Here is a 24140-nt window from a genome sequence, read left to right on the forward strand (position 1 = left end):
GCAATGTCATGCTCTTGGAACAGTTGTGGTTTGACAAACACAAGTCATTGACAATGAGCTCCCTGAGGGCAGGGAAGGCGTCTTAGTCAATTTGGTTTTTCTCAAGTCCTGGCAAGGTGATCTGCAGAGAGAAAAATGTTCAATAATGGTTAGTGAATAAAAGACTTAATCAAATACTGGACCCTGCCCTTATGGAACTCAAGGCTATTAGACCAGATAAAATGTAATAAATCACCATAATATAAATTGGATGGTGGGCAAGGTAATTAGCAAGGGCAGGCAAAGAACCGGGGTGGTTCAGAGGCACCAGAAATCTCTTCCTGTGGTATAGAGTGGAGGAGGTGGCCTTTGAGCTGAGTCTTGAACCACAGAAGGTATACAGACGAGAGAGTAAAACTATTTAACAGGGTAGTGGGTGCACAAGTACTGATTCATGTACTAGAAGCTGGTTGGGACATTCAAATGGGGTCCTTGGGCCTCTGCTCTTCCAGGCATTACCTCTTTAGATAAGAGATCATTAGAGTCCCCAGGAAGAAGTGAGGTAGCAGAGCACCCGGAAGCTAGGGGCTAGTTCTCAACAGGGTTAGAAATACTTCAATATATTTCTCTAATCCATACAACCAAACTGGTACATATGTACTGAATGGTAGCCCCAGATACGAACTTCCTGAGATGGCCTGACTCTCTTCTGGTTTGTTGAAGCCATAGAAACCTTATTAGAATGTGAGCTACAGAAAGAAAAAAAAAAAAAAAGAATGTGACCTACAGAACAATAGAGGCTGTTCTCTAGTTCAATGCTGTATCCCTAGGGCTTAGAATGGTCCCTGGAGAATTGGAGGAGTCTCAATAAATGTTTCTCAAATGAGTAGGCAGACTGGGAACCCCAAGTCTTGGGGTCCTTTTACTTTTCATCTCCTTGCACCCACTCTTCCCTTCCAGTCCATGTTGCACACTAGCCATCAACACAACCTAGTATGAGACTTGGATTCTGTCATTCTCTTGCACAAGATATTTGATGCCTTTCCTTTGCACAAAATACCACTCTCCCCATTGTTTTTAGTAATTGAATTTCTACTTCTTCAAAGCCCTGATCAAATTTTGCCTACTCCTGTACTACTTTCTGAGGCAAAATTGATCTCTCTCCCCTGAATATTGTGATAGTGTTTGCCTTCACTCACTAGATAGTGAGCTCCTTAGGACAGGGACTGTGTTTTATTCATTTCTGTACCTTTAGTCCATAGGCCAGTGCTGGACATAGTGGATGCTAAATAACTGTTAAATATAAGAGTGACACTAGATGAACAAAGGTGGTCAAAAGTCTGGGGGGTGGGGTGGAAATGAATAATTTGAATGGAGTATGAGGGAGAGTAGTAGGAGATAAAATGGAAAGGCTTCTTGGATAAGATTTTGAAGGGACTTGGAAGTCAACTAGAAGAAGAAGGTGGACAGATGGAAGCCAATGAAGGTTTTTGAGCAGAGGTGTAATATGATAAATAAATTTAGTTTAAGCCCATCAGAGTCCCTCTCCTACATATATTCAGTTTTCCATTTATATTCAGATTAGCCTCCCACCTGCCTATGTGTCCACGCACCCCAGGCCTCCCCAGCAGCTTGTCCTACCCCTTTACCTGCTCCTTGTCTGGGCCAGGGAGATATACATGGGCTGCTTCCCCTCTTAGCCAGAAGCTGTGGGGGCCCCAGCTCCCTGTCTTTCCCCCTCTCTGCCTGGGGCTGGGAAGCAGGCCAGGGTTAGCTGAGGCTGGCTGGTGAGCAGCTGGGCGGTGCCAGGGGGAGCCTGTGCCAGGTGGTGCCTTGGGTTCCAGGCTGAGCCTGTGACCCTGATAACCTCCTGCCTGTGCACATACCTGCCCCTCACTCCACCCCCACCCAGGCTTTGGTATCGGGGAAGGGGCATAGGGCCAGGCAGACCCACGGGACTTTGGCTCCATCTCTACAAAAGGGCCCTCTGTGAGTCAGCCTGCTCCCCTCCAGGCTTGCTCCTCCCCCACCCAGCTCCTGTTTCCGATGCACGTACAGCCCGTACACACTGTGTCTGGGACACCCCACAGTCAGCCGCATGGCTCCCCTGTGCCCTAGTCCCTGGCTCCCTCTGTGGATCCCGGCCCCTTCCCGGGGCCCTGCTGTGCAACTGCTGCTGTTACTGCTGCTCCTGGTGCCTGCCCATCTCCAGAGCCTGTCCCGGATGCAGGGGGCACCTGGGTTGGGAGGAGATTCATCTGGGGAAGATGATCAACTGGATGGGGAGAACCCACCCAGTGAAGAGGATCCACCTGGAGAGGAGGATCCACCTGGAGAGGGGGACCCACCTGGAGAGGACCCATCTGGAATGAAGACTGAACCAGGAGAAGAGGACTCTCTGAAGTTAGAGGATCTACCTACTGTTGAGGTACCCAGGGATACTCAAGGCTCCCAGAATAATGCCCACAGGCACAACAAAGGTAAGTGGTCAACAGCCCTCCAAATCTAGGTTCCAGGAGGTTTTCCTCCCCCCACTAAACCCCAACCCAGGCAGGGATTATTCAGGGAGGGGGAGGAACCTATACTCTGACAGTAGCTTTTTCCACCCTTGGGGGATCTCATGCCACCAGACCCTTCCCCCTTTCAGAGCTAGAAGGGGATGAACGGAGACAAAAAAAGCATAGATAGGAGATGAAACAGAAAGAGATGAGAAAGAAGAAAGAGGATGGTTGGGGAGGAGAAAGTTGAGGAATGTGGAAAGAGAGAAGACATAAGAGAACTAAGAATATGAGGGAGGAGGAAAGATGGGGGTGGGGTAGCAGAGGAAGAGCAGGAAGGGTCTGTAGACTGCAGGTGAGTGATCTCTACAGACCCTTCCTGCTCTTTCTCTGCTACCCCACCCCCATCTTTCCTCCTCTGAAGAAACTGAGACCTAGGAAGAAGGAATAGCAAGTAGAGGATCCTGCTATTTTGACTCAGAACCCAGGAACTTTGGGAAGGGAGTTGGACACAGGGAGAAAGGGGAGAGGGTCGACTGACTTGGGCCTGGAGACTGAGGCCCTGGCCCACTTTACAGACTCTAAGACAGTGGTTGCAAACTAGTATCTCTGGGGCCAGTAGGATCGTTGGGCTACCAAGCTATGGTGTTATGTTTGTTTGCAATCTGTTGTGCTTTATACCTAGCCACTTAAGGCATTTGCCTTACCTGCTATGCCTTTGTAAGGCATCTGAGTTGGAGAACCCCTACTAGTGAGGGGGACCCACCTCATGCTGGACACTGGGGAGGGACTGGGCTTAAAGAAAGGCTTTTCACCCTTCTCATTTATGCAGGAGATGACCACAGTCATTGGCGCTATGGAGGTGAGACACCTACCCCCTGCACAGACCCAACCTGGGCATTCTGCTCTCCTGATCTGAACCCCCAGCTATCCCCGAACATTGGTCCTGTGCGTCCCACTCATTGTAGTTACGACTGCGAGTCCCCAACACCGCCGCCCGCTGCCTGTGTCGGTCCACATCCCTGATTTCTATTTCCCGCCCCGTTCTTTCTCACTCCACCCCCTCACTTTTTCTACCCTGCTTCCCTAACAGTTCCTGGTCTTGTCACTAGACTTCCAGTCCACATTCTCTCATTCCAGCCGACCCGCCCTGGCCCCAGGTGTCCCCAGCCTGCGCAGGCCGCTTCCAATCGCCGGTAGATATCCGCCCGGAGCTCGCCGCATTTTGCCCCGCCCTGCAACCTCTGGAACTCCTAGGCTTTGAGCTCCCGCCTCTCCCAGAACTGCGCCTGCGCAACAATGGCCACACCGGTGAGGGGAGCCTCCGGGAACGGGCGGAGGCTATCTGGGGATGCAACCTGGCCTATAATAGAAGGCGGGTGGGGGCTGTGCTAAGGAGTTTGGCTGGCCCTCCCAGGTAGGCTGGCTCTCCGGGCTCACTGGCCTCTTCCCTCGTAGTGCAACTGACCCTGCCTCCGGGGCTAGAAATGGCTCTGGGTCCCGGGCGGGAGTACCGGGCCCTGCAGTTGCATCTGCACTGGGGGGCTGCGGGTCGCCCGGGCTCGGAGCACACGGTTGACGGCCACCGTTTCCCTGCCGAGGTGAGCGCGCAGCGGAGAGGCGAAGGGGGGCGCTGGGCGGGGTATCTTGTCCACTCCTACCCTCTGTTCCTCTCCAGATCCACGTGGTTCACCTCAGCACTGCATTTGCCAAAGTTGATGAGGCCTTGGGGCGCCCGGGGGGACTAGCCGTGCTGGCCGCCTTTCTGCAGGTACCAGCTCTGGACACCCCTATTCCCTGCTTCCCCGTACCCCAGAGCTCAGTGTATCTTGACCCCAGACACCCCATCCTAGCACACTCACCCTGGCACCCGGCAATCCTCATTCACTCACTGATTAATTCATTCAACACCTACCCACTGTAAGCGAGGAGTTGAGCCACACGAAGGAGTCAGAAACTGTGGTTCCTGGTCTCTAAGGAGTCCACCACCAGTGGGAGAGGCTGAAATGATAGACATATACAAAGGACACATAGTAAGAAAGGTGGTCAGGGAAAACTTAACAGAGGAGGTGAAACTTGGAAGCCTTCACTAGTGGGAAAGAAAATGAGATATTCCACACAGAGCCAACAGTATATGTGGACTAAGAATATGGCCCACTCAGGGAAGGCAGGTGGAATGGACAGGACACCAGGAAGAGTGATTTCTTGCTTACTCCTTTAATTTCCACTTTGTGAAATGCGATAAAGCCTAAAGAAACATTTAGTGACCTCTTTGGATCTGTAGTGATCAAGGCTACATACACAGTGATTAGAAGAGACTAGTAAAATGGAGGGATGGTGAGGTACCTTCTAGGCTCAGTCACTGCCTAACTGACTACTTAATGCCACCCTGACAGCACAAAGTTCAGAAAAGTGCCTCTGAAATAGCATGTCCTTGCTACAAAAGTCAAACACATGAATTATTAAGGTGAATGCAGAGGTAATGAGAATACAAAGGTTATTATGGTTTTCTGTGGGGAGACCATGGAGTGTAAAGGTGGAGGTGGGCTCAATGAGACTGGTAAAGGTAGTAGGATCCAGATCACTGAGAGCCTTCTATCCTAGTAAAGTGGCCTATCTTCCTCCTCTTCCAATTTGCCATTGAAAACCAGCCCACCAAGCATATTAGGTTAGTTTGCAAAGTGGAAGTAAAATGATTGAGTAGTAATACATAAGATTTTGTGTTCCCCAGCATTCTCAGAACTGAGAAGTGGAGGAGGGCTAAGGGAAGCCTACCTCATCTTCAGGCCTCTAGCCATGGCTCTAGATACCTGTAAGAGCTTGTCTTGTACTGTTATTTCCCAGGAGGGCCCAGAAGAAAACAGTGCCTATGAGCAGTTGCTGTCACATTTGGAAGAAATCGCTGAGGAAGGTCAGTTTGTTAGTTGGGCCACTACCCTCAGTACTCTTGTTCATGAAGAGTTACCTTTGGGGAGCCTCAGGTGAGAGGATGGAGATGGCCCCCCTCCCACAGGCAGGGAACCGACATGTGAGCTGACTGACTATGGTGTTGACAATAACTGTGAAGCTGAGAAGAGGTTAACAGGCACAAGCATACTGCTGCCTACAGGCTTTATGGTAAAACAAAACAAAACAAAACAAAACAAAACAAAACAACCCAGCAACCCAAAATCAAACAAAAAACAAAATAAGAGCCAAAACAAACAAACAAAAAGACTGCAAAAATAAAACAGCGTTTGGAACTTAAGAGGTTGAGTCTGGGGAGCTAAAAGTTTTCTGAGAACTGTCTAGTTCTCCTTCACAAGCATCAAATATTTTAAATTTGTACTTTTGTTAGAAATCTTTCCCTTCTCAGCCACTCTGGGTCATTTTAAACCTCACTACTGGACCTTAGATTTTACTAAACTAGAAGGAACTGTGCTTTTTGAGTTTTTGTGTCTGTTTTTTATAGTTTCAAACATCCAAGTTCTTCAGCTCACTTTCCCTTTTCGTTCATTTTGGGCTTAAACCTGTAGTCCAGCATGTTGTCATAGTATGCAAAGTAAGAGTGAAGAGTCAGAAGGAGCACCTAAGGAGCCCTTCTTTCACTCTGGGAGGCCCCTCAGCCCTTTATCTTTTTCTGAATTATGTCTTGTGCTGAGTTATGGGAAGGGACACACCTGGTGAAGAAGTGCTCTCAGGAACTTGCCTCCGCTTGGCTTCTGGGAGATGAAACTATATCCCTGCACCCAAAAGCTTTGGAGGGGAGAAATCTAGTGGGACTCCAGCACAGGTCCTCTCCGCAGACTCAGAGACTTGGGTCCCAGGACTGGATGTATCTGCACTGCTGCCCTCTGACCTCAGCCGCTACTTCCGCTATGAGGGGTCTCTAACCACACCCCCCTGTGCCCAGGGGGTCATCTGGACTGTGTTCAACCAGACAGTGAGGCTGAGTGCTAAGCAGGTGGGGCTGGGGCATGGTGGTGACATAGGGGATGTGGGGGAAAGAGGTATAAGGATGAAATCAAGATGCATAAGGAGATGAGGGGGCCTTATGGGGGAAGAGGGGACAAAGGGGTTGAAGCCCTGAGGTGCTGGCTGTGAGTAGGCCTGTGAACCTTTCATTTTCTTGTCATGAGCTCACCCCCCTGTCTACTGACCTCCCTAGCTCCACACCCTCTCTGCCTCCCTGTGGGGACCTGATGATGCTCGGCTACAGATGAACTTCCGAGAGACGCAGCCGTTGAATGGGCGAATGATCGAGGCCTCCTTCCCGGCTGGAGTGGAGGGCAGCCCCAGGACCATTGAGCCAGGTGCAGCTTGGTGGTGACCCATATTGCCATGTCCCCCCTGGCCACAGGTCCCTCATCGTTCCATGTGTCTTCCTTTGTGCCTGTGTCTGTCATTGGTAGTCACAGCCCCTGGTTCTAATGTCTCCTTTTTCTCTTCAGTCCACCAGAATCCCTGCCTTGCTGCTGGTGAGTCTGTGCCCCTTCTCTGGCTCCTGACCCCTTGGCACTGTTCAGCCTCAGGGGCTAGGGCCACCTGTACCCCTTCTCCTTTTCTGCAGAATAGACCTCCAACCCCAATAAGAAAGAGGGTCAGATCAAGGGCGGGGGCTCCTCTGTTGTCCCCAGGGCAAAAGTTGGTTAGAAGGAAGCCCCAGAAATCTAGCATCCTCCTTCCCAAACAACATCTTTTACTTGCTTTTAGGTAAAAAAAGGTGCTTATCTTACTCATTCTTGTGTATCTACCCCCATCCCTTTGAGGGCCTCTTCTGGATTCTGAGACACTGAGGGCAGCTGAAAAACCTGGGGGGCAGGGGGGGAATATACTGAAGCGGGCTGAATTCTAGACTCTTCACTCTGAGGTGGCCTCTCCTCTCCCTCCAGGTGACATCCTGGCCTTGGTTTTTGGCCTCCTCTTTGCTGTCACCTGCATCGCCTTCCTTGTGCAAATGAGAAGGCAGCAGAGGTATACCTACCCGCTTCCTTGTGCCCTTCTTCCTCAGGCACTGCCCCACCTCCCTGGCTGGAGTCCAGAAGTTTCATGCACTTTGTGTGCAAATGAGTTCATCTGGAGGGGCAGTTTTCTGACTAGGCTTTTCTGTTGTGTAGACTCCGAAGTGGGACCAAAGGGAATGTTAGCTACCACCCAGCAGAGGTCACCGAGACTGTTGCCTAGAGTCCTTGGAACTTGGAGAATGTGCAGAGAAGCCAGCCAGAAGAATCTGAGGGGGAGCTGGAGACTGTCCTGTCCTACGCTTTACACCACTTCCTTTTTAAGGTCCAAATATTTTTTTAAATAAATGTTTCTAATAAAATATATGGAAGGCAGCTTTGTTCTCTAAATCAGGATGGTGTATTCATTTTCTATTGCTGCCTTTAACAAATTACCACACTTTATGGTAATGCAAATTTATCTTCTTAGAGTTCTGGAGGTCAGAAGTCCAAAGTGAATCTTATAGGCTGAAGTCAAGGTATAAGGGCAGGTTCCTTCTGGACACTTTGAGGGGAGGGTTTCCTTTTTCAGGTTCTAGAAGCCAAACATTCCTTGGCTTGTGGCCCCTTCCTCATTATCACTCTAGCCTCATGCTTCCACCGTCACATCTCTTCTAACTGCCATTGACCTTGCCTCCTTCTTATAAGAACCGTTGTGATTACATTGGGCCTACCCAGATAACCTAGGATACTCTCCCAATTTCAAAATCCTTACCTTAATCACAAAGTTTCTTTTCCCGTGTGAGGCCCTATTTCACAGGATGAGGGTGTGGACATCTTTGGTGGGGGGCATTATCTGCCTACCACAGATGTTATCAGGAAGGGGGTGGAAGTGACTGAAATAGAATGGCTGTGTGTGCGCACACACGCAGCAGTGCATGTGTCTGGGGGGCAGGGCAGGCTTAGCCTCTAGGCTTAAAATCATAGTGAGGCTTTTGGTCTTTAACCCGGCTCAAATAAATCTGTGTAGCTTTGCAGTTTTGCCTTCAGATTGTGTTGTCTGGCCCAGCCGCCTGCTGGAATGGGGCAGTGCCGCGGACAGCGGGCTCCTTTGCCCTGCGGGTAGTAGGGCCAGGATGTTCCCCCCAAGCCCTGTGGGGCCTCTCTGCTTTACACAGCCTCTTCATAACCCTCCTCAATGAGCCCAGTGCCCCCACCCCTTGGCTCCCTTTGAAAAGGAAGTCCTAGTGTAGAGCTTGGACTCAGGCCCTGTTCAGTCAGGGGGCCTTCCAACTCCATTGCTCCCCTCAGGCATCCTCTTAGCCTTTTCCACTTTGGAAAACTACCACCGTCGCCAACACCAAAGAAAGGTTTAAAGGGCCCTGTGACGCAGGTAATATCCATTTTATTGAGTTGGGACAGCAACTATCGCCCGGCTGGGGGGCAGAGCCAGCCCTCAAAGGTTGTTGAGTTCCAGCAGGGTCTGGTCGAGAGTCTGGTGAATCTCCACGTTCTCCTCCTTGGCACTGGCCAAGGTCTCTGTGAGGGGAAGCAGCACGTGAGGAAGGGCAGGGAGACATGGGGGGAGATGGGGGATGAGACAAATAGACTTGGTGTGGGTTGGAGGCATAGGAAGACATAAGCACTTAGAGGTCTGAGGACCCGGTGCCAAGGGCAAACGGATGGACTGACCAAGACGGACGTGGACTCAAGGCTTCAGGGTCATGGGGGTGGGATGGGAAGGCTTGAGTCATGAACTAATTTACCCTCCTTCTTTAGAAGGTTTAAGAGTATTAGAAATGGAAGGAAAGACAAAGACTGAACCAGAAAAGGAAGGACCAGACAGACAGATAGACTTGAGGCAGAAAACAGACCTGCAGGGAAAGCCCCATGTTGTTGGCATCCGACATTTTTCCAAACTTTACCCCAGCCAGACCTTTCACAACCTTCTTGTGCTTCCTCGGCACCTCCCCACCCACGTCCCTTCCAGTCATTCCCTTAAATCCCGGAACTGCAGCTGAATGCTTGGAGGTTAGTGACAGACCTGGGTCTGCCGAAGAGCATGTCTGTCAGAGGCACTAGAGGGCTCATGGTGACTGATGGGGTTATGCATGCCCACATGCAGCAGTGACATGGTGACAGAGAGTGCCATGTGGAGGGGGTTCTGGCATGGGCCACAGTGTTTTGTGGGTGAGCTCAGCAGGGGAGGAGGGGGCACAAGATTGGGGGTGTCTGTAAGAGCCAGGGTTTCTGTGGGGATGATAGAAGTGCTCTCTGGAGGGCAGGAAGACAGCATGGAGACCAAGTTGAGTTTATTAAGCAGCAGAAAGAGGTAGAGGCTGGAGGGTGGAGTGAGTGGTTGGATAGAAGGATGAAGCAAGTGCCAGGGTGGGCGGCAGGTGTGGTGGGGCTTCTCCGAGGCTGCGCCCAGCCTGGCTGTGCGATGCTGACAACTTTGTTCCTCCTGACTGCCCCCTCCCCACAAAGAGAGTGGAAAGGAGAGGAGAAAAGGGGCTGAGGGGGCCACACTGGCGTGGGGCTCAGAGGGAGGTGATGTCGTTGAGTGCGTTGTCCAGCTCCTCACTGATGGCCTTGTACTTCATCTTCTGTGCATAGACTTCGTCTGGGGTTGGGGGGGATCACGGGGAGGGGGACCAGGTGGGAGTGTGGGAAGAGGGAATGGAGGGAAAGAGGAAAGGAAGGAGAGAGGGTAATGGAAAGAGAACAAGAATCAGAGAGAGGTAGACAAAGATGGAGTGAGAGAAATAGGCTGGAGAACAAGCTGGACAGCCATCAGGGCTCCCTCCTCCCCTCTCTGTATCCCTGTCTCTCTTGTTTTTCTCTGTAGCCCAAACTGGTTCTTCCCCTTGGAGCTCCTACCTCCCCCAGGGACATGGGGGTACAGTGCTTTGAATAAGCAGGAATGCTTGATTCAGGGGGAGGGTGCTGGAGCCAGAAGGGTCTAAGGTCCTAAAGTTGGAGATAAAATTGAGGCTTGCCTGAAAGCCTGGAAGCATGAGAAGTGGGAATTATGAAGGTGAAACGGTTATTATAGAATAAAAAGAAAATACAGTTTAGGCACAACATTCTTGATACTAATGAGAAATAGTCACAGACTAGCAAATACCCAGATGTTCGTTTTCACTAAATCTAGCTTAAAACAGTATTTTCCATTAATGTCGTGAAAACCTAGATATTAAACCAAATCTCTCCATATTTAATAAAGAAGTCTCTATGACACAGCTCTATTATGTTGCACTTGGAGACAGGATTGTCTAGGTCAGTGCTACTCAAAGTGTGGTCTGAGGACCAGCAGCACTGGCATTGCTGGGGAGCTTGTTAGATATACAAATTCTCCAGCCCAAAGTCAGCAACTACTTTGGATTAGGACCCAGGATGCTGTGTTTTAAAAATTCTATGAGGTGTTTTCATGCACACTCATGTTTGAGGAGCACTGGAGTTGACACACTGCAACCAGGTACAACTCCTCGGATGGCGGGTCACACCCCGGGAGCTGGTGGAATCCCAGGTGATCCAACACTAATTTATCTGTGGCAAGTATTATGGGATGGGAAAATAAGGGACAGACTGATAGTCATGGGGAGTGTGACCTGCTTAAAAAGCTTTGGATACAGGGGAGTATCCCTTTTACCTTCCAGGTCATCAATGGTCTTCTCCAACTTTGCCACAGACCTCTCGGCAAACTCTGCTCGGGTCTCAGCCTGGGAGTTGAGGTAAGACGGAAGAATGACAAAGATTAGGCCTCCCAGATACTTTCACTTAAGTCAACCTCCTCTTCCATCCCTTTTTCCAAAGTCCCTGCCACAGGCTGTCTCTGGAGGGGATGGGGGGCTTGAGGGGACAGTGGGGACTGGAAGGACTCTCACCTCTTTTACTTTATTATTATTTTTAAGTTTATTTATTTTGAGACAGAGAGAGAGAGAGAGCATGTGTGCACTCGAGTGAGCAGGGGAGGGGCAGAGAGAGAGAGAGAGGGAGAGAGAAAATCCCAACCAGGCTCCACGTTGTCAGCATGGAGCCCGACACCAACTGCGAGATCGTGGCCTGAGCCAAAATCAAGAGTCGGATGCTCAACCGACTGAGTCACCAGGTGCCCTAAGACTCTCACCTCTTTTAGCTTCTCCTCCAGCAGTTTGATCTCCTCTTCATATTTATCTTCTTTGGTGGAATACTTTTAGGGACATATACACGCCATTAGTAGATCACCTCCACAAATCCTTCGCTCCACCGAGTCCACAGGCTGCTCCTGATCTTGTCTCCAGGGAACACCCAGCCCCTCCCTGCCTGGGCCCATCGCCTCCCTCCCCTGCAGGACCCCATCCTCACTGCCCCTCTACCCCCCTCTACCTTGTCCGCTTGGGCTTCCAGGGATTTCAAGTTGTTGGTAACAATTTTCAGCTCTTCCTCTAGGTCCCCACATTTACTGCAGGGGGTGTGTGGCAGGGGGAGGGTGTGAGGGCATAGTGTGGGAGACAGTGAAGACGGCACAGTTGGGGAAGGGGTGGAGGAGAGAAGAGAAGAGCAAAGTTGTGAGAGTGACAGTGAGCAGAACTTGGAAGCCCCAGGCTCTTCCCGACCCCCAGCAGGTGAGAGAACAGCCTGAGATCAGGGGAAAGGTGAGCTGAGAGAAGGCACCATTGCCCAGAAAGGTCCAGAGAGGTCACTACCTCCTCCTCTGAGGCCATCAGGGACTTGAGGGCCTGGTCCATGGTTCGGAGCTCCTCCTCCAGCTGCCTGGCTCGGCTGGGGGCAGCAGTTAGGGGTCAGAGGACAGGACCTGTCCCTATGGCCCCAAGCCTGGGAAACTGCCTCCCACTGTCCAGAGTGCCCCACAGCCACGGGACCAGGCCGAGTTTCACTTGCCGCCCAGGGAACCCTTACCTCTCAGCCACCTCGGCTCTTTCTTCTGAGCGCTCCAGCTCTCCTTCCAGGATCACCAGCTTCCTGGCCACCTGGGGGATGAGGGAGAGAAGGAGCAGAGCCTGGGTGAGTTATGGGGAGTATCTGGGGTTTGGGGGGAGAAGGAAGTGGGACAGGGCTGTCACCTCCTCATATTTGCGGTCTGAATCCTCGGCGATGTGCTTGGCCTCCTTCAGCTGCATCTCCTGCAGCTCCATCTTTTCCTCATCCTTCATGGCTCGGTTTTCAATGACCTTCATTCCTCTGAATGGCAGGGAGAGGGGCGGAAGTGGTGTCAAGACCAGCAGAGACGGGCTCCCAGACCCTCCCCGGCCCACCCCTTGGGAGGCCCCCTGCCCACCTCTCACTCTCATCAGCTGCCTTCTCAGCCTCCTCCAGCTTTTGTAGGGCTGTAGCCAGGCGCTCCTGTGCCCGGTCCAGCTCCTCCTCTACCAGCTGAATGCGGCGGTTCAGGGAGGCCACATCTGCCTCAGCCTGTGGGGCAAAGGCCAGAGGTCAGAGGGGGCTTTGTCTACCTTGAATGAGGATCAGAGAGGTTTCAGAGGATAGTAAGATTCTTGTCAGAAAGAATCTGTTTCCTGGCTCCCAGACTTTCAACCCGTTCTTCCCCCTAACCAGCTATCTTCGTCTAGGGTCTATTGAGGCCCAAAACATGCATTTCTTAACAGGCTCCACTCCCCTGCTTCAGGGCCTCTTCTAACACGGTGCATAATTAGTCTCCCAATGGTTATCTGCAGGTCTTTCGGTACCCACTGAAAGCAGTATAAGTGCTGGGACCAGGTCAGAGGAGCTGGGATTCCTCCACAGCAAAGCCTGGCCCAGGTAAGAGGGTGGGGACACATCAGGCCAACCAGACCTCACCATTGCTAAAAATAGCCAATCACACAATCAAGATCCCTGATGTCACTGGCTGCCAGTCAGTCCCCCAGTGAGGGGCTCAGGAGGCTAGCCAGGCCTCTATGGGACATCCATGCCTATAAGAAGGGGCTTCTTGCCAAAGGCTGTGTGAGTGACACATACTCATCCCCTGATCTGCAATACAGAGGCAAAACCATGGAGGTTTTTTGGGGGATGGTCCATTGAAAATGATACCTTGAGAAAATGAGGTCAGAGCAAGAAGGGCCCCCAAAAAGAAAAATGAGAGAAGCAGTACAGTTTGGTGTTAAGAGCACGGGCTATGAGTCAGACCATTGTGAGCTACCCTCAGCCACTTAGCACTTGTATGACCTTGAGCAACTTACTTAGTTTCTCTAGGCCTCAGATGCCTCCTTTTTAACTTTATTTATTTATTTTGAGAGAGGGGTAGGGGCAGAGAGAGAGGAAGAGTGAATCCCAAGCTAGCTCTGCACTGTCAGCGCAGAGCCTGATGTGGGGTTAAAACTCACGAACCACAAGATCATGACCTGAGCCGAAATCAAGAGTGGGTTGTTCAATGCACTGAGCCATCCAGGTGCCCCTCCTCCTTTTTAAATCTGAGTTGACACAAGCAGTTCCTCCTCTGTAGGCTGTTCTAACATAATGACTCAATCAACAGGATCACGTGGGAGGTTTAGACAACTAAACAGGCTCGCTAGCTCCAGGCTCAATCGACTGAAATGAGATCTCCAGGACAGGAGCTTGGAAATCTTTAAAAAAAAAATTTTTTTTTTTTTATAAGCTTCTAAGTGATTCTGATGATAAGCCAAGTTCAGGAAATAGTAAAATAATATGTAGAAAACACTTGAGCACATTGCCTGCAGAGTCCACACTCCATAAATGTTAGGTTGTTCCTGTCTCTCCCTCAGAAACGTATCGTAGAGACCATGAGATTTAAGATTGGAAAGGAGAAAGGGCCAGTGTAGGGGAAGAAGTGAAAGAAGGAAGGGATGGGTGGCAGTCCTGGGGGCAGAGTGGGTAGAAAACTGGTCCTGGGAGGTAACCTGCAGCAGGGGAAACACAGCACCATATATAGAAAGTAGTAGCTTGTCCTCCAGGTGCTGGAGGCCACCTAGAGTGACAAAGGCCCTCACGGGCAGGGGGCCAGATGACTCAGTGTGGAAGGATTCTGGGGACAGCACTGGGGGTTGGGAAGAATGACTCTGGGGGACATTAGGGGTCTACTCAAGAGAGAGATGAACTCTATAAAAGGAAAACTCTCTTCGTGATAGTGGAGTGACAAATGATTCTGAAGAGTCTGGGAAGTCCTGGGGTCCTCATCACAGGACTGATATTTGCCATTTTCTGCTTTTCAAGCTCTTTCCAGTTATGGATGCTGCTCTCCAACCACAGTACAGGCACTACTGTCCTCACTGGATAAATGTGAAGAGAGAAAGGAGAAACTGAGGCACCGTGTAAGTGAAGTGCTGTGTTCAAGGTCATACATTAAGTTTGGACAGTGTTTGCTATCGGCTCCTGGCACTGCTTCCCTGCATCCCCAGCTCTGTCCCTGTCCTCCCCTCCCCTCCAGCCCCCACCCAGCTCCTTGGGTTTCCAGTCCTGCCTCCAGCTGCACCGGGCCTTAGTTATTTATAGAGCGTCAGATGCCCAGGGTTGTCTTTGCTAGCAGCTGCAGGTCAGTTCCCTCCCAAGTGCCAGGGCTGATGGAGAACCAAAACCAAGCCTAGAGGTCAGAGAAACCAACCTTGGGGCCGGGGGGCAGGGGGTGTGGGTTGGGGAACATGGATAATGGTCAATATAAACAGTAATGTCATCTCAGATCTCAGATGTTCAGACATGCTTTTTCTAATCCTTCCATAACTCCAACCATAGGCTCATCTTAATCCTCGATAGAAGGCAAGTGGGGAAATTGAGGCAGAGAATGGTTCAAGTACCATATCCAAAGTCATATGGCCATTCTCCAACACCAAGGTGGGGGTTGAGAATGGCAGAAAGCAGAGAAGTCTAGTTAGTGGGTGTGGGGTGGGCAGAGAAATCTGAGTGAACCGGACCTGCTAAGGTGGTTGCCTTGGCATTTGTAGCCCTGTCCCTCTGCCCTGTGGCCTGGCTTGGTCTCAAGGCTGACAGCTTAATGAGGGTAAATGAGGGGTCATTAGAACCTGAGCTGGGCTCCAGTGCACAGGAGGGCTGCTGGAGCCAGAGGTCAAAGCCAGGGAATTTCTAATGGCCCCCCGGGGGTGTAACTCAAGTCAGGCCCCATCTCTGGATTCCTCTCCCTCCTCCTGCCCAACAGTATCCACACCTATACCCCACACCCGCACATGGAGTTGCAGCCTCTTCTCCCATTTCCATCTAGAGGATTAATAAGATAGATGGTAAATTCTTGTACCACCCACCCCCCAGGATGACTCACTGCTTGATCACTGTACATTCTAAGAACTGGAACCAAATGGAGTTACAAGGCTGTGTCCTCTAGGGGAAGTGGTAGGTGGTTTTGATTTACCCGCTGCCTTAGATTGTGCAAGCTTGCCCTAGCCTGGGTTTCTGAGAGGAAACCATTTCTGTCCTGGTGCTGGGGATGTCTAGGTCCCCTCCTTCTTTCATCCCCAGGTCTGGGACCCCTCCCAGTGCACTCTCCCACCCTACCGCAGGTCTACACTCACGTCGGTGGCCTTCTTCTCAGCCTGCTCCAGTTTCTCCTGGGCGTCCTTCACAGACTCAGAATACTTTTCTACCTCATCCTCTGTCCCCTTCAGCTTCTTCTGGAGGGCCTGCTGCTCCTCCTCCAGCTGGGAGAGAGAGGCCTTGGTTAGTCAGGCCAGGGACCCAGGAAGGAGGCAGGGGTGTGTGCGAGGGGGGGTACAAGAAGATATTTAGAGGCTGTCAGGGAGGAAGCAGGATAGCAGAGGAGGGACAGTGTAGTCAGGGCTGTTAAAGGGACCTGGTGAGGGTAGAGAGAAAGCTTCCAGCCCCGAGGAGCTGGGCACATCATTGATGTGCAGGGGGCAGGTGTGGAAACTGGGGGATTGCAGCTCCCCAGGTATGGTGGATGAGAGATTATGTGTGGCTCTGGCTAGGTCCCTGAGGGTACTGTGAAGGTCTATCCTCCCTCCCCCCTCCCGCCCCCCCCTCCCCCCACTGGACACAAGAGCCTGGGACAGCAGGCATCAGGCTGGGTGCACAGGGCCTACCCCTCCCTCGTTGGGGAGGAGGGGGTTGCACTGGGTCTGGTGCCCCCACCTGCTTGCAGCGGTCCTCAGCCTGCTTCTTGTCGGCCTCGGCCTGCTCGGCGCGGTCGATGGCATTCTCCTTGTCCAGCTTTAGCATCTGCATCTTCTTCTTGATCGCGTCCATGGCTGCGGTGGGGGGCGGGCCGACGGGCAGGCAGTGCGGACTGGACGAACTGGGCGCACGGGTGGCCGGCGAGGTGGACCAAGCGGGACTGGGATGTCCCAGCCGGGCGGGCGCCTAAAAGGCGGGGAGGGACCGGGCGGAGCCGGGGGCCGGGACCCTCCCCCACCGCGGCCCAAACCTTGTAGGGGCAGAAGCACACCCCGGCGAGGGGGGGCGCGGCCGCCCCCTGTGCCCACCCCCTCGGGACCGCCCCCCTCGAGGCCCCTCCCCCCGCCCCCAGCCGTCGGAAGGTAAAGCAGCTAAGACGTCCGGCTGGAAAAACCCCAGCCCTGCGGAGGGGAGGGGACCCTCGGGCTGGGGGCTCTGCTCTTACTCTGAGTGACAGCCCGACCCAGTGGCAGCTGCAACTGGGGCCCCTGGGGCTATTTCGGGGCGTGAGCTCACGGCAGCTGCGCGGGCGCTGGGTCCCGCGTGCCCCCCTCAGCTGCAGCAGCCGCTGCCCTTAATTTAGAAGTTTCCTGTAAATCCCCCTGGATTAAATGTCTCTTGGGAGGCGGGGCTCCTCCGTGGTTCGAGTACCTCAGTTTACCCTGAGTCCCACACTCTGGGTCTGCGTTACCGACGTGGTAGAGACAACGGTGAGTTTCACCAGGGACTTGGGGAAACTGAGCCAGGAGGGGAGTCCAGAGCCCCGGTCCAGTGCGGAATGAGGCCCAGTTTGTTGCCCCCGAGGGCGGGCCTGACCTCTCTTCCCCTCGCTTCACCGTCCAGCCCGAGCCGGTGGAGCCAGGGCCCCTCCTCTACCGTGACGGGGCGGCTAGGTACCCGGCTCCGCGCCCCGCCCGCCCTGCCCCCCAACGTGCCCCGCATATTTTCCCCGCGGCTCCAGCCGGACCCGGCGCGCTCCCCGCCCCCATCCCCAGGACGCGGCCCTCCAGCCCCCTCCTCTCGCCCTCCCCTCCGCCACCCCACCCCGCTTTCCTCTCTCAGTGGTGGCCCCGCGCGCCCTGCCTCCCCTCCCCTTCTCCCAGCGGACTCTCCCGTCTCCTCTTGCAGGCCAACTTTACGCCAAAATTTCTTTTCTGCCCTTTTTTGGGCTGTTTCCCCGTGGGGAGGCGGGGCCGGGCTGGGACGGGGAAGGCGGAGGGCGAGGGGGAAGAGTTACTGAGCTCCCGGAGTCGGGGAGTCGGGGGTGAGATGCTTCCTCCCACCGAGGCCTCTAGAAGCTGCTCCGGGAGCAGCCGGGTCCTGGGGTCGGAAAGTGTGAGGTGCGGGGGGCAGGACTGTTTGTTTTCGTTTTTCCTCGGTGGGGGTGGTGGGGGGGAGGAAGTGGAGAGCCGGTTCGGCGGAGGGGGAAGGGGTGACCGAGCAGAGGAAATTAGGCGGGAGCTCTAGGCCTAGCTCCCCCGGGGCAGAGGGGTGGGAGGCTTAGATTTGCTGGTGGGGGTGGGAACCGTGGGAACCGTGGGCCCCGGGCCAGGGCCGCGGGGGAGGGGGTGCGGAAATGTGTTTAGATTTGCCTAGCTGCCTGCCTGCTACGAGTGGAACAAATCTGACCTTCGCAGTGTTCCTTCCAACCATCTCCTTGTTCTCCCCAGACTCAAGGAAGACACCTCCACCCTCCCAGTAGCCAGTGCTAAACCCCAGGGAGTTACCAAGCGCTCCCCTGTTCCTCACTTCCCACTTCCACTTATTCCTGTGGATTCTACTTCCTACACATGAGGTTCCTCCAAGTCTCAGGGGGTTGCCTTGGGTAGCTCCTTATAGTACCTCCTTCCTGCGTCTGTTGGGGTCTCAGTCCTGGTTCCCCAATGCATATATTCATTCAGCTGAACCTCGACATTGTTACCAAAGTTGATGCGAGTAAGATCCTAAAATCCTCCAAAACCCCTCCCTATTCCCTCCCTCCTTTGAGGATGAAAATCCACATTTCTTAATATGGTATATAAGGTCCTTCGTTTTGGCCCTTGCCTTCCTCTCTGCCTCATCTCTAATTCCCAACCTCACCCCCAATTCACAGACTTATATACTTCATGCTGCATTCATACTGAACTACATGCAGGACCTGGAAATGACCATACTTTTCTTAAAACTTCCACCTTTTATGCATTCTGTTCCTTCTAAAATTCTCTTCCGTTGGCTGATTTTTGTGGCCTTAAAAACTCAGTTCAAATGATAGCTTTTCTGGGAACGCTTCCCTGGCCCCTCTCATTCCCTCCACCTAATAGATGTGTGTTTTTGGTGTAGGCTCCTATAATTCCCCTCATAGTTCCTGTTATAATTGTTCTTGTACCTACCTGTGCGTCTCCTCCACTGGCTTGTGAGTCCTCTAGAACAGGGACCATCTTTTTCAATTCTGAATCCCCAATGCCTAGCATAGCATCAGGCATAAGAGTATGCATTTAATAAACATTTGCTGGGTATATTTTTTATGCACCAGGTTTCGTGTATATAAAACTGTTAATGCTGTGTGGATCTGAAGGGACTCATGGTCTAGTGCAGCAGTTCTTAAACTTTTTTTTCTTTAAAACTTGGCCTTAGAACCCCTTACATTCTTTTTTTTTTTTTTTTTTTTTTTTTTTAAGTTTATTTATTTATTTTGAGAGAGAGAGAGAGAGAGAGAATCCTGACACAGGGCTTGATCTCATGAACGGTGAGATGATGACCTGAGCCAAAATCAAGAGCCAAACACTTAACCAACTGAGCCACCCAGGTGCCCCAAAACCCTTATATTCTTAAAAATTAAGAATGGGTTTTGAAGATCCAAAAAGCTTTTGTTGAAGTGGATTATATCTATCAATACTTAACATAGTAAAATGGAAACAAAAATTTTAAATACTAATTCATTAAAAATAACAAGTAAACCCATTACAGATTAACCCTGTTAGCATACATTTTTTTTATTGAACTATAACTAATGTATGATGTTATATTAGTTTCAGGTGTACAACATTGCTTCAACAACTATACATTACTCAACTCAAAGCTTGTCACAGTAACTGTAGTCACCATCTGTCACCATATGTTATTACAATATTATTGACTATATTCCCTATGCTCTACTTTTCATTTCCGTGACATTTATTTTATAACTGGAAGTTTGTATCTCTTAATATTATCCCTTTATCTATTTCATCTGTCCCCTTCCACCTTCCCACTGGCAACCACCAGTTTGTTCTCTGTATTTAAGAGTCAATTGTTTTTTGTTTGTTCATCTGTTTTTTAGATTCCACATATATGAGAAATCAAATGGTATTTATCTTCCTCTGACTTATTTCACCTAGCATAATACCCTCTGTCTAGGTCCATCCATGTTGTTGCAAATGGCAAGATCTCATTCCTTTTTTTTTTTTTTTAATGTTATTATTTATTTATTTTTAATTTTTTTAACGTTTATTTATTTTTGAGACAGAGAGAGACAGAGCATGAACGGGGGAGGGTCAGAGAGAGAGGGAGACACAGAATCTGAAACAGGCTCCAGGCTCTGAGCTGTCAGCACAGAGCCTGATGTGGGGCTCGAACTCACAAACCGTGAGGTCATGACCTGAGCCGAAGTCGGAAGCTTAACCAACTGAGCCACCCAGGCGCCCCAATGTTATTATTTATTTTGAGAGTGAGAGCACATGTATGCACATGTGCTTTGCGGGGGAGGCAGAAAGAAGAGAGAGAATCCCAACTAGGCTCCATGTGTCAGTGCAGAGCCTGATGCAAAGCTCAGTCCCATGATCCTGGGATTATGACCTAAGCCAAAATCTAGAGTCAGATGCTTAACTGACTGAGCCACCCAAGATCTCATTCTTTTTTATGGCAGAGTATCACATCTTTATCTATTCATCTGTTGATGGATACTTAGGTTGCTTCCATATCTTGGCTGTTGTAAATAATGCTGCAGTAAACGTAGGGTTCATACATCTTTTTGAAATAGGATCTTCATTTTCTTTGGGTAGTTATCCAGTAGTGGAATTACTGGGTCATATAGTTTTTCTATTTTTATTTTTTTCAGGAAACTCCATACTGTTTTCCATAGTATTTGCACCAATTTACATTCTCACCAACAGTACACAAGGGTCCCTTTTTCTCCACATCCTTGCCAACACTTGTTATTTTCTTACCTTTTTGATACTAGCCATTCTGACTGGTGTGGAGTGATATCTCATTGTGATTTTGATTTGCATTTCCCTAATGATCAATAATGTTGAGCATCTTTTCATGTGTCTGTTGGCCATCTGTATGTCTTCTTTGGAAAAAAATGTCTACTTAGGTCCTCTGCCCATTTTTTAATCAGATTGTATTTTTTTGGTGTTGAGTTGTTTAAGTTCTTTATATATATTGGATATTGACCTCTTATCAGATATATCAGTTGCAAATATCCTCTGCCATTCACTAGGTCACCTTTTGTTTGTTTATTTATTTATTTTGAGAGAGAGAGAGTGCACACACATGTGCCTAGGGGAGGGGCAGAGGGAGAGGGAGAGAGAGAATCTCAAGCAGGCTCTGTGCGGGCTCCATCTCACAACTATGAGATGCTGACCTGAGCCGAAATCAAGAGTCTGGTGCTCAACTGACCGAGGCACCCCGTAGGTTGCCTTTTCCTTTGGTTGATGGTTTCCTTTGCTGTGCAAAATCTTTCTATTTTTTTTTTTTTTAATGATCATTTTAAAAAATTTTTTTGTGTTTTCTTTTAGAGAGAGAGAGAGCACGAGCTGGGAGAGGGGCAGAGGGAGAGAGAGACTCTTAAGCCTGCTGCGGGGCTTGATTCCACTACCCTGGAATCATGACCTGAGCTGAAATCCAAGTTGGAAGCTCAACCAACTGAGCCAGCCACGCACCCCAAAAGTTTTCTATTTGAACATAAAAATTTTTAATGAAAACTATTTTCACTTCCCTAAATTAGTGACAGGATGGCAGTTATTTTACATTTTTTATAAATCTCTTTAATATCTGGCTTAATAGAGGATTATGGATTCTCAAAATCTACTTGTGCTTTCTATTGATATATGGTGGTTTATTTGAAGTACTGTATATGAAGAAAATCTAGCCTCACCCAGACATATAGCTGGAAAAGAGAGTAGTATATTTCTAGCCTTTTCAGGTAATCATGTGTATTCTTCTCCAATACTACCTTAAAACTGGACAAATGGTTGTTTCTTAAGGGTTATTTGCAATGTGGAATCTGAAACCACATCAATAACTTTTTTGTACTATGTTACATTAAAATCCATTGGTCTGTGTTGCACTGTGGTTGGATCGTTTACCCAGGGAGAATGATGTAATATCATGCAGTGGTCATTTGGAAAATACTGATTCACTGAACTATGCAAATGTTCCGGATATTGACACATTTCATTATACATTATAAAAAGAAATCAAATTCCTTAATATGAGGATTGTTTTTAACAGAAGAGTCCAAGTTTTAAGTTAGGGAAAGCTGTAAAGCTCATGGTAGCAGACCCAAGTTTTCCAGAATCCTCACTTGAAAGCTCAAATTGTATCATTCCTAGGCAACAAATACTGTTGGTTTTTCCCTGATATTATGGAGTCACTTTGTTCCTTTTTGAGAGAAGTTCTGCCTGACACCAAAGTCTACTAGCCCTGATTTGTCCGCCGGTTGTTTTCAAGTGTATGTGGTCTTCTGTGAGAAAAGCAGCTAGCTCAGCTCACAACTCAAACGATTGTGTAAGTGCTTTCCTCCAGACGCCACCGTACTTTGGTGTGCAGTTTCCCGATTCATCACATGGAATATTGAGAAGACTTGTTACTCAGGGATTTACATGGAATAAAGTTAATAATTTTTTATTGCTTCATCAAAGACATTTTTTTGTTTATTTATTTATTTTGAGAGAGAGAGAAAGAACAAGCTGGGGAGGGGCAGAGAGAGAGGGGGACGGAGGACCCAAAGCGGGCTGTGTGCTGAGAGCAGACAGCCTGATGTGGGGCTTAAACTCAGGAACTGAGAGATCATGACCTGAGCCAAAGTCAGATACCTAACCAACTGAGCCACCCAGGAGCCCCAAGGACATTCTTAAGTGAAGCTGGCATTTACTTCTTGAATTGCTAGTGCATGGTGGTGAAGAATCACAGTGACTGTTAGTGCGGTTTGGGCCGGGGCCTTGATGTGTGCTAAGGCAATGTTACCCACCATTATTTTTGCACTGTCGGTACAAATGTTGGGTGCCGTGAAGGAGAAAAATGCCTATACTAGTATTATGAAAATGAACTTGAGGATTTCTGAAAGGGTCTTGGGCACCCTTAGGTGGACCACATTTTTTTTTTTTTTTTTTTTAATTTTTTTTTTTTTTCAACGTTTTTTATTTATTTTTGCGACAGAGAGAGACAGAGCATGAACGGGGGAGGGGCAGAGAGAGAGGGAGACACAGAATCTGAAACAGGCTCCAGGCTCCGAGCCATCAGCCCAGAGCCCGACGCGGGGCTCGAACTCACGGACCGCGAGATCGTGACCTGGCTGAAGTCGGACGCTTAACCGACTGCGCCACCCAGGCGCCCCTAGGTGGACCACATTTTAAGAACTGCTGGTCTAGAGGGTATTTGAGCCTCTCCCCAGAAGGCTCCCTGCTGTACCACTAGTGAGAGGTATGTGACTGGTCACAGTTCCTGAGGACATGGCGGGGAAGTGGTGGAAGGAATAAGCAGCTGCCCTGGGCTTATAGCTGGAGGAGTTCAAACAGTCTGGACTACCACTCGTTGGGGAGGCTGTGGAAGGGATTTGATCTCTACGGTTCCCAAGTCACGACGCTAGGACATTGAATCTGGGGTTAGGGGGCCACAGTGGTTTGTACTGGAGTTGCCAGGTCTCTGCGTCAGAGGTGATAATGCATCTCTATTTTCCAGTGCTTAGCCTGGGCATGGCTTAGTAAATATTGAATGAATTAATCACAAGTGACAGGAGTGATGGTAGGAAGTTGGCACCTTCCATATGGGCTGCCCTGGGGAGGGCAAAGCAATTGCATCTACTTTAAACTTATTCTAATGCAGCGGGAATGGAAGATGTCATGGCTTCAAGGAGGTGAAAGGTGCCTAGAGTAGTAGTGGGTGGTGTTTGTATTTTACTTGGAGGGGGAGGCAAGGAATTAACCTCCTGGGCAACAGGGCTGGTTAAAGAACCACGCATGAAAATAGCGACAGGCCTGAGGACTGCCATGTGGTCCACGCTGTGTGGGCAGAGGTGGTGAATGTGGACGGGAGGGGAAGTGACACCCACCTCCCTGACCACCTCCCTCTGCTTAACCTCAAAGACGGGCATGGCAGCTGGAACAGGGCTGCCAGTAGCAGGGAGCTGTGCCCGCTAACCAAGACACCTGGGTCAAGCTTTTTCAGTTTTTTTTGTCCAGCGCTGTTCTCGGCAGGAGTAACAGGCCCAGGAGGGCCCAGAAGTCCCCCAGCACATCAACAGTAGAACCTAGCCGGTGCAGCCTCAGGGGGTATTTTGCTTGTTAGGACCCTCAACCAAATCTATGGCCATAGTTCTCTGAGGCTCAGACACTTGTATCTTATCGGCTTATTCTTTTTAGCAAAGCTGCTTTTGAAAATTTGGATTTGGCCAGGAATTGGATTT

At 50.2% G+C, this 24140-nt stretch overlaps 2 protein-coding genes and 1 long non-coding RNA gene across 7 annotated transcripts; 2 read left to right on the top strand and 1 right to left on the bottom strand.

The window, feature by feature from the left end:
- The first annotated feature begins 2077 nt into the window (after positions 1-2077).
- CA9 (carbonic anhydrase 9) lies at positions 2078-7807 on the top strand. 2 transcript variants are annotated; one of them, XM_060609358.3, is made up of 11 exons: positions 2078-2459; positions 3310-3339; positions 3618-3788; positions 3936-4078; positions 4156-4248; positions 5322-5388; positions 6263-6420; positions 6625-6769; positions 6908-6934; positions 7349-7430; positions 7574-7807. In XM_060609358.3, the coding sequence occupies exons 1-11, from the start codon at positions 2078-2080 to the stop codon at positions 7638-7640; spliced, it is 1365 nt and encodes a 454-aa protein (XP_060465341.1). In that variant the 3' UTR covers positions 7641-7807. The 2 variants fall into 2 exon arrangements, with proteins under 2 accessions (XP_060465341.1, XP_081647035.1); XM_081790909.1 differs by lacking the exon at positions 7349-7430.
- Positions 7808-8781: 974 nt separating this feature from the next.
- On the bottom strand, positions 8782-16726 carry TPM2 (tropomyosin 2). Of its 4 annotated transcripts, none has more exons than XM_060609367.3 (9): positions 16454-16726; positions 15877-16002; positions 12678-12811; positions 12463-12580; positions 12299-12369; positions 12085-12160; positions 11526-11588; positions 11049-11118; positions 8782-8935 (listed from the first exon to the last, which is right to left on the bottom strand). In XM_060609367.3, exons 1-9 carry the CDS (start codon positions 16565-16567, stop codon positions 8853-8855), a joined length of 855 nt encoding a protein of 284 aa, XP_060465350.1. In that variant the 5' UTR covers positions 16568-16726; the 3' UTR covers positions 8782-8852. The 4 variants fall into 4 exon arrangements, with proteins under 4 accessions (XP_060465350.1, XP_060465348.1, XP_060465349.1 ...); XM_060609365.3 differs by lacking the exon at positions 12085-12160 and adding an exon at positions 11765-11840 and having other exon boundaries at positions 16454-16720; XM_060609366.3 differs by lacking the exon at positions 8782-8935 and adding an exon at positions 9692-10019 and having other exon boundaries at positions 16454-16720.
- On the top strand, positions 12820-22371 carry LOC132663236 (uncharacterized). Its single transcript, XR_009602992.3, has 3 exons — positions 12820-13159; positions 14570-14667; positions 22069-22371. It is a non-coding gene; the product is annotated as an uncharacterized LOC132663236 (long non-coding RNA).
- Positions 22372-24140: the final 1769 nt, after the last annotated feature.

The sequence above is a fragment of the Panthera onca genome, chromosome D4, assembly GCF_046562875.1.
Source record: "Panthera onca isolate mPanOnc1 chromosome D4, mPanOnc1 haplotype 2, whole genome shotgun sequence".
Lineage (NCBI taxonomy): Eukaryota > Metazoa > Chordata > Mammalia > Carnivora > Felidae > Panthera > Panthera onca.

Coding starts and splice junctions, on each gene's coding strand:
- CA9 (XM_081790909.1), top strand. CDS start 2,078: ATGGCTCCCCTGTGCCCTAGTCCCTGGCTCCCTCTGTGGATCCCGGCC. Junction 3,789..3,935: donor GCGCAACAATGGCCACACCG/GTGAGGGGAGCC, acceptor CTTCCCTCGTAG/TGCAACTGACCCTGCCTCCG. Junction 6,770..6,907: donor CCCCAGGACCATTGAGCCAG/GTGCAGCTTGGT, acceptor TTTTCTCTTCAG/TCCACCAGAATCCCTGCCTT.
- TPM2 (XM_060609367.3), bottom strand. CDS start 16,567: ATGGACGCGATCAAGAAGAAGATGCAGATGCTAAAGCTGGACAAGGAG. Junction 12,812..15,876: donor CTGAGAAGAAGGCCACCGAC/GTGAGTGTAGAC, acceptor TTTGCCCCACAG/GCTGAGGCAGATGTGGCCTC. Junction 11,589..12,084: donor TGATGGCCTCAGAGGAGGAG/GTAGTGACCTCT, acceptor TGTCCCTAAAAG/TATTCCACCAAAGAAGATAA.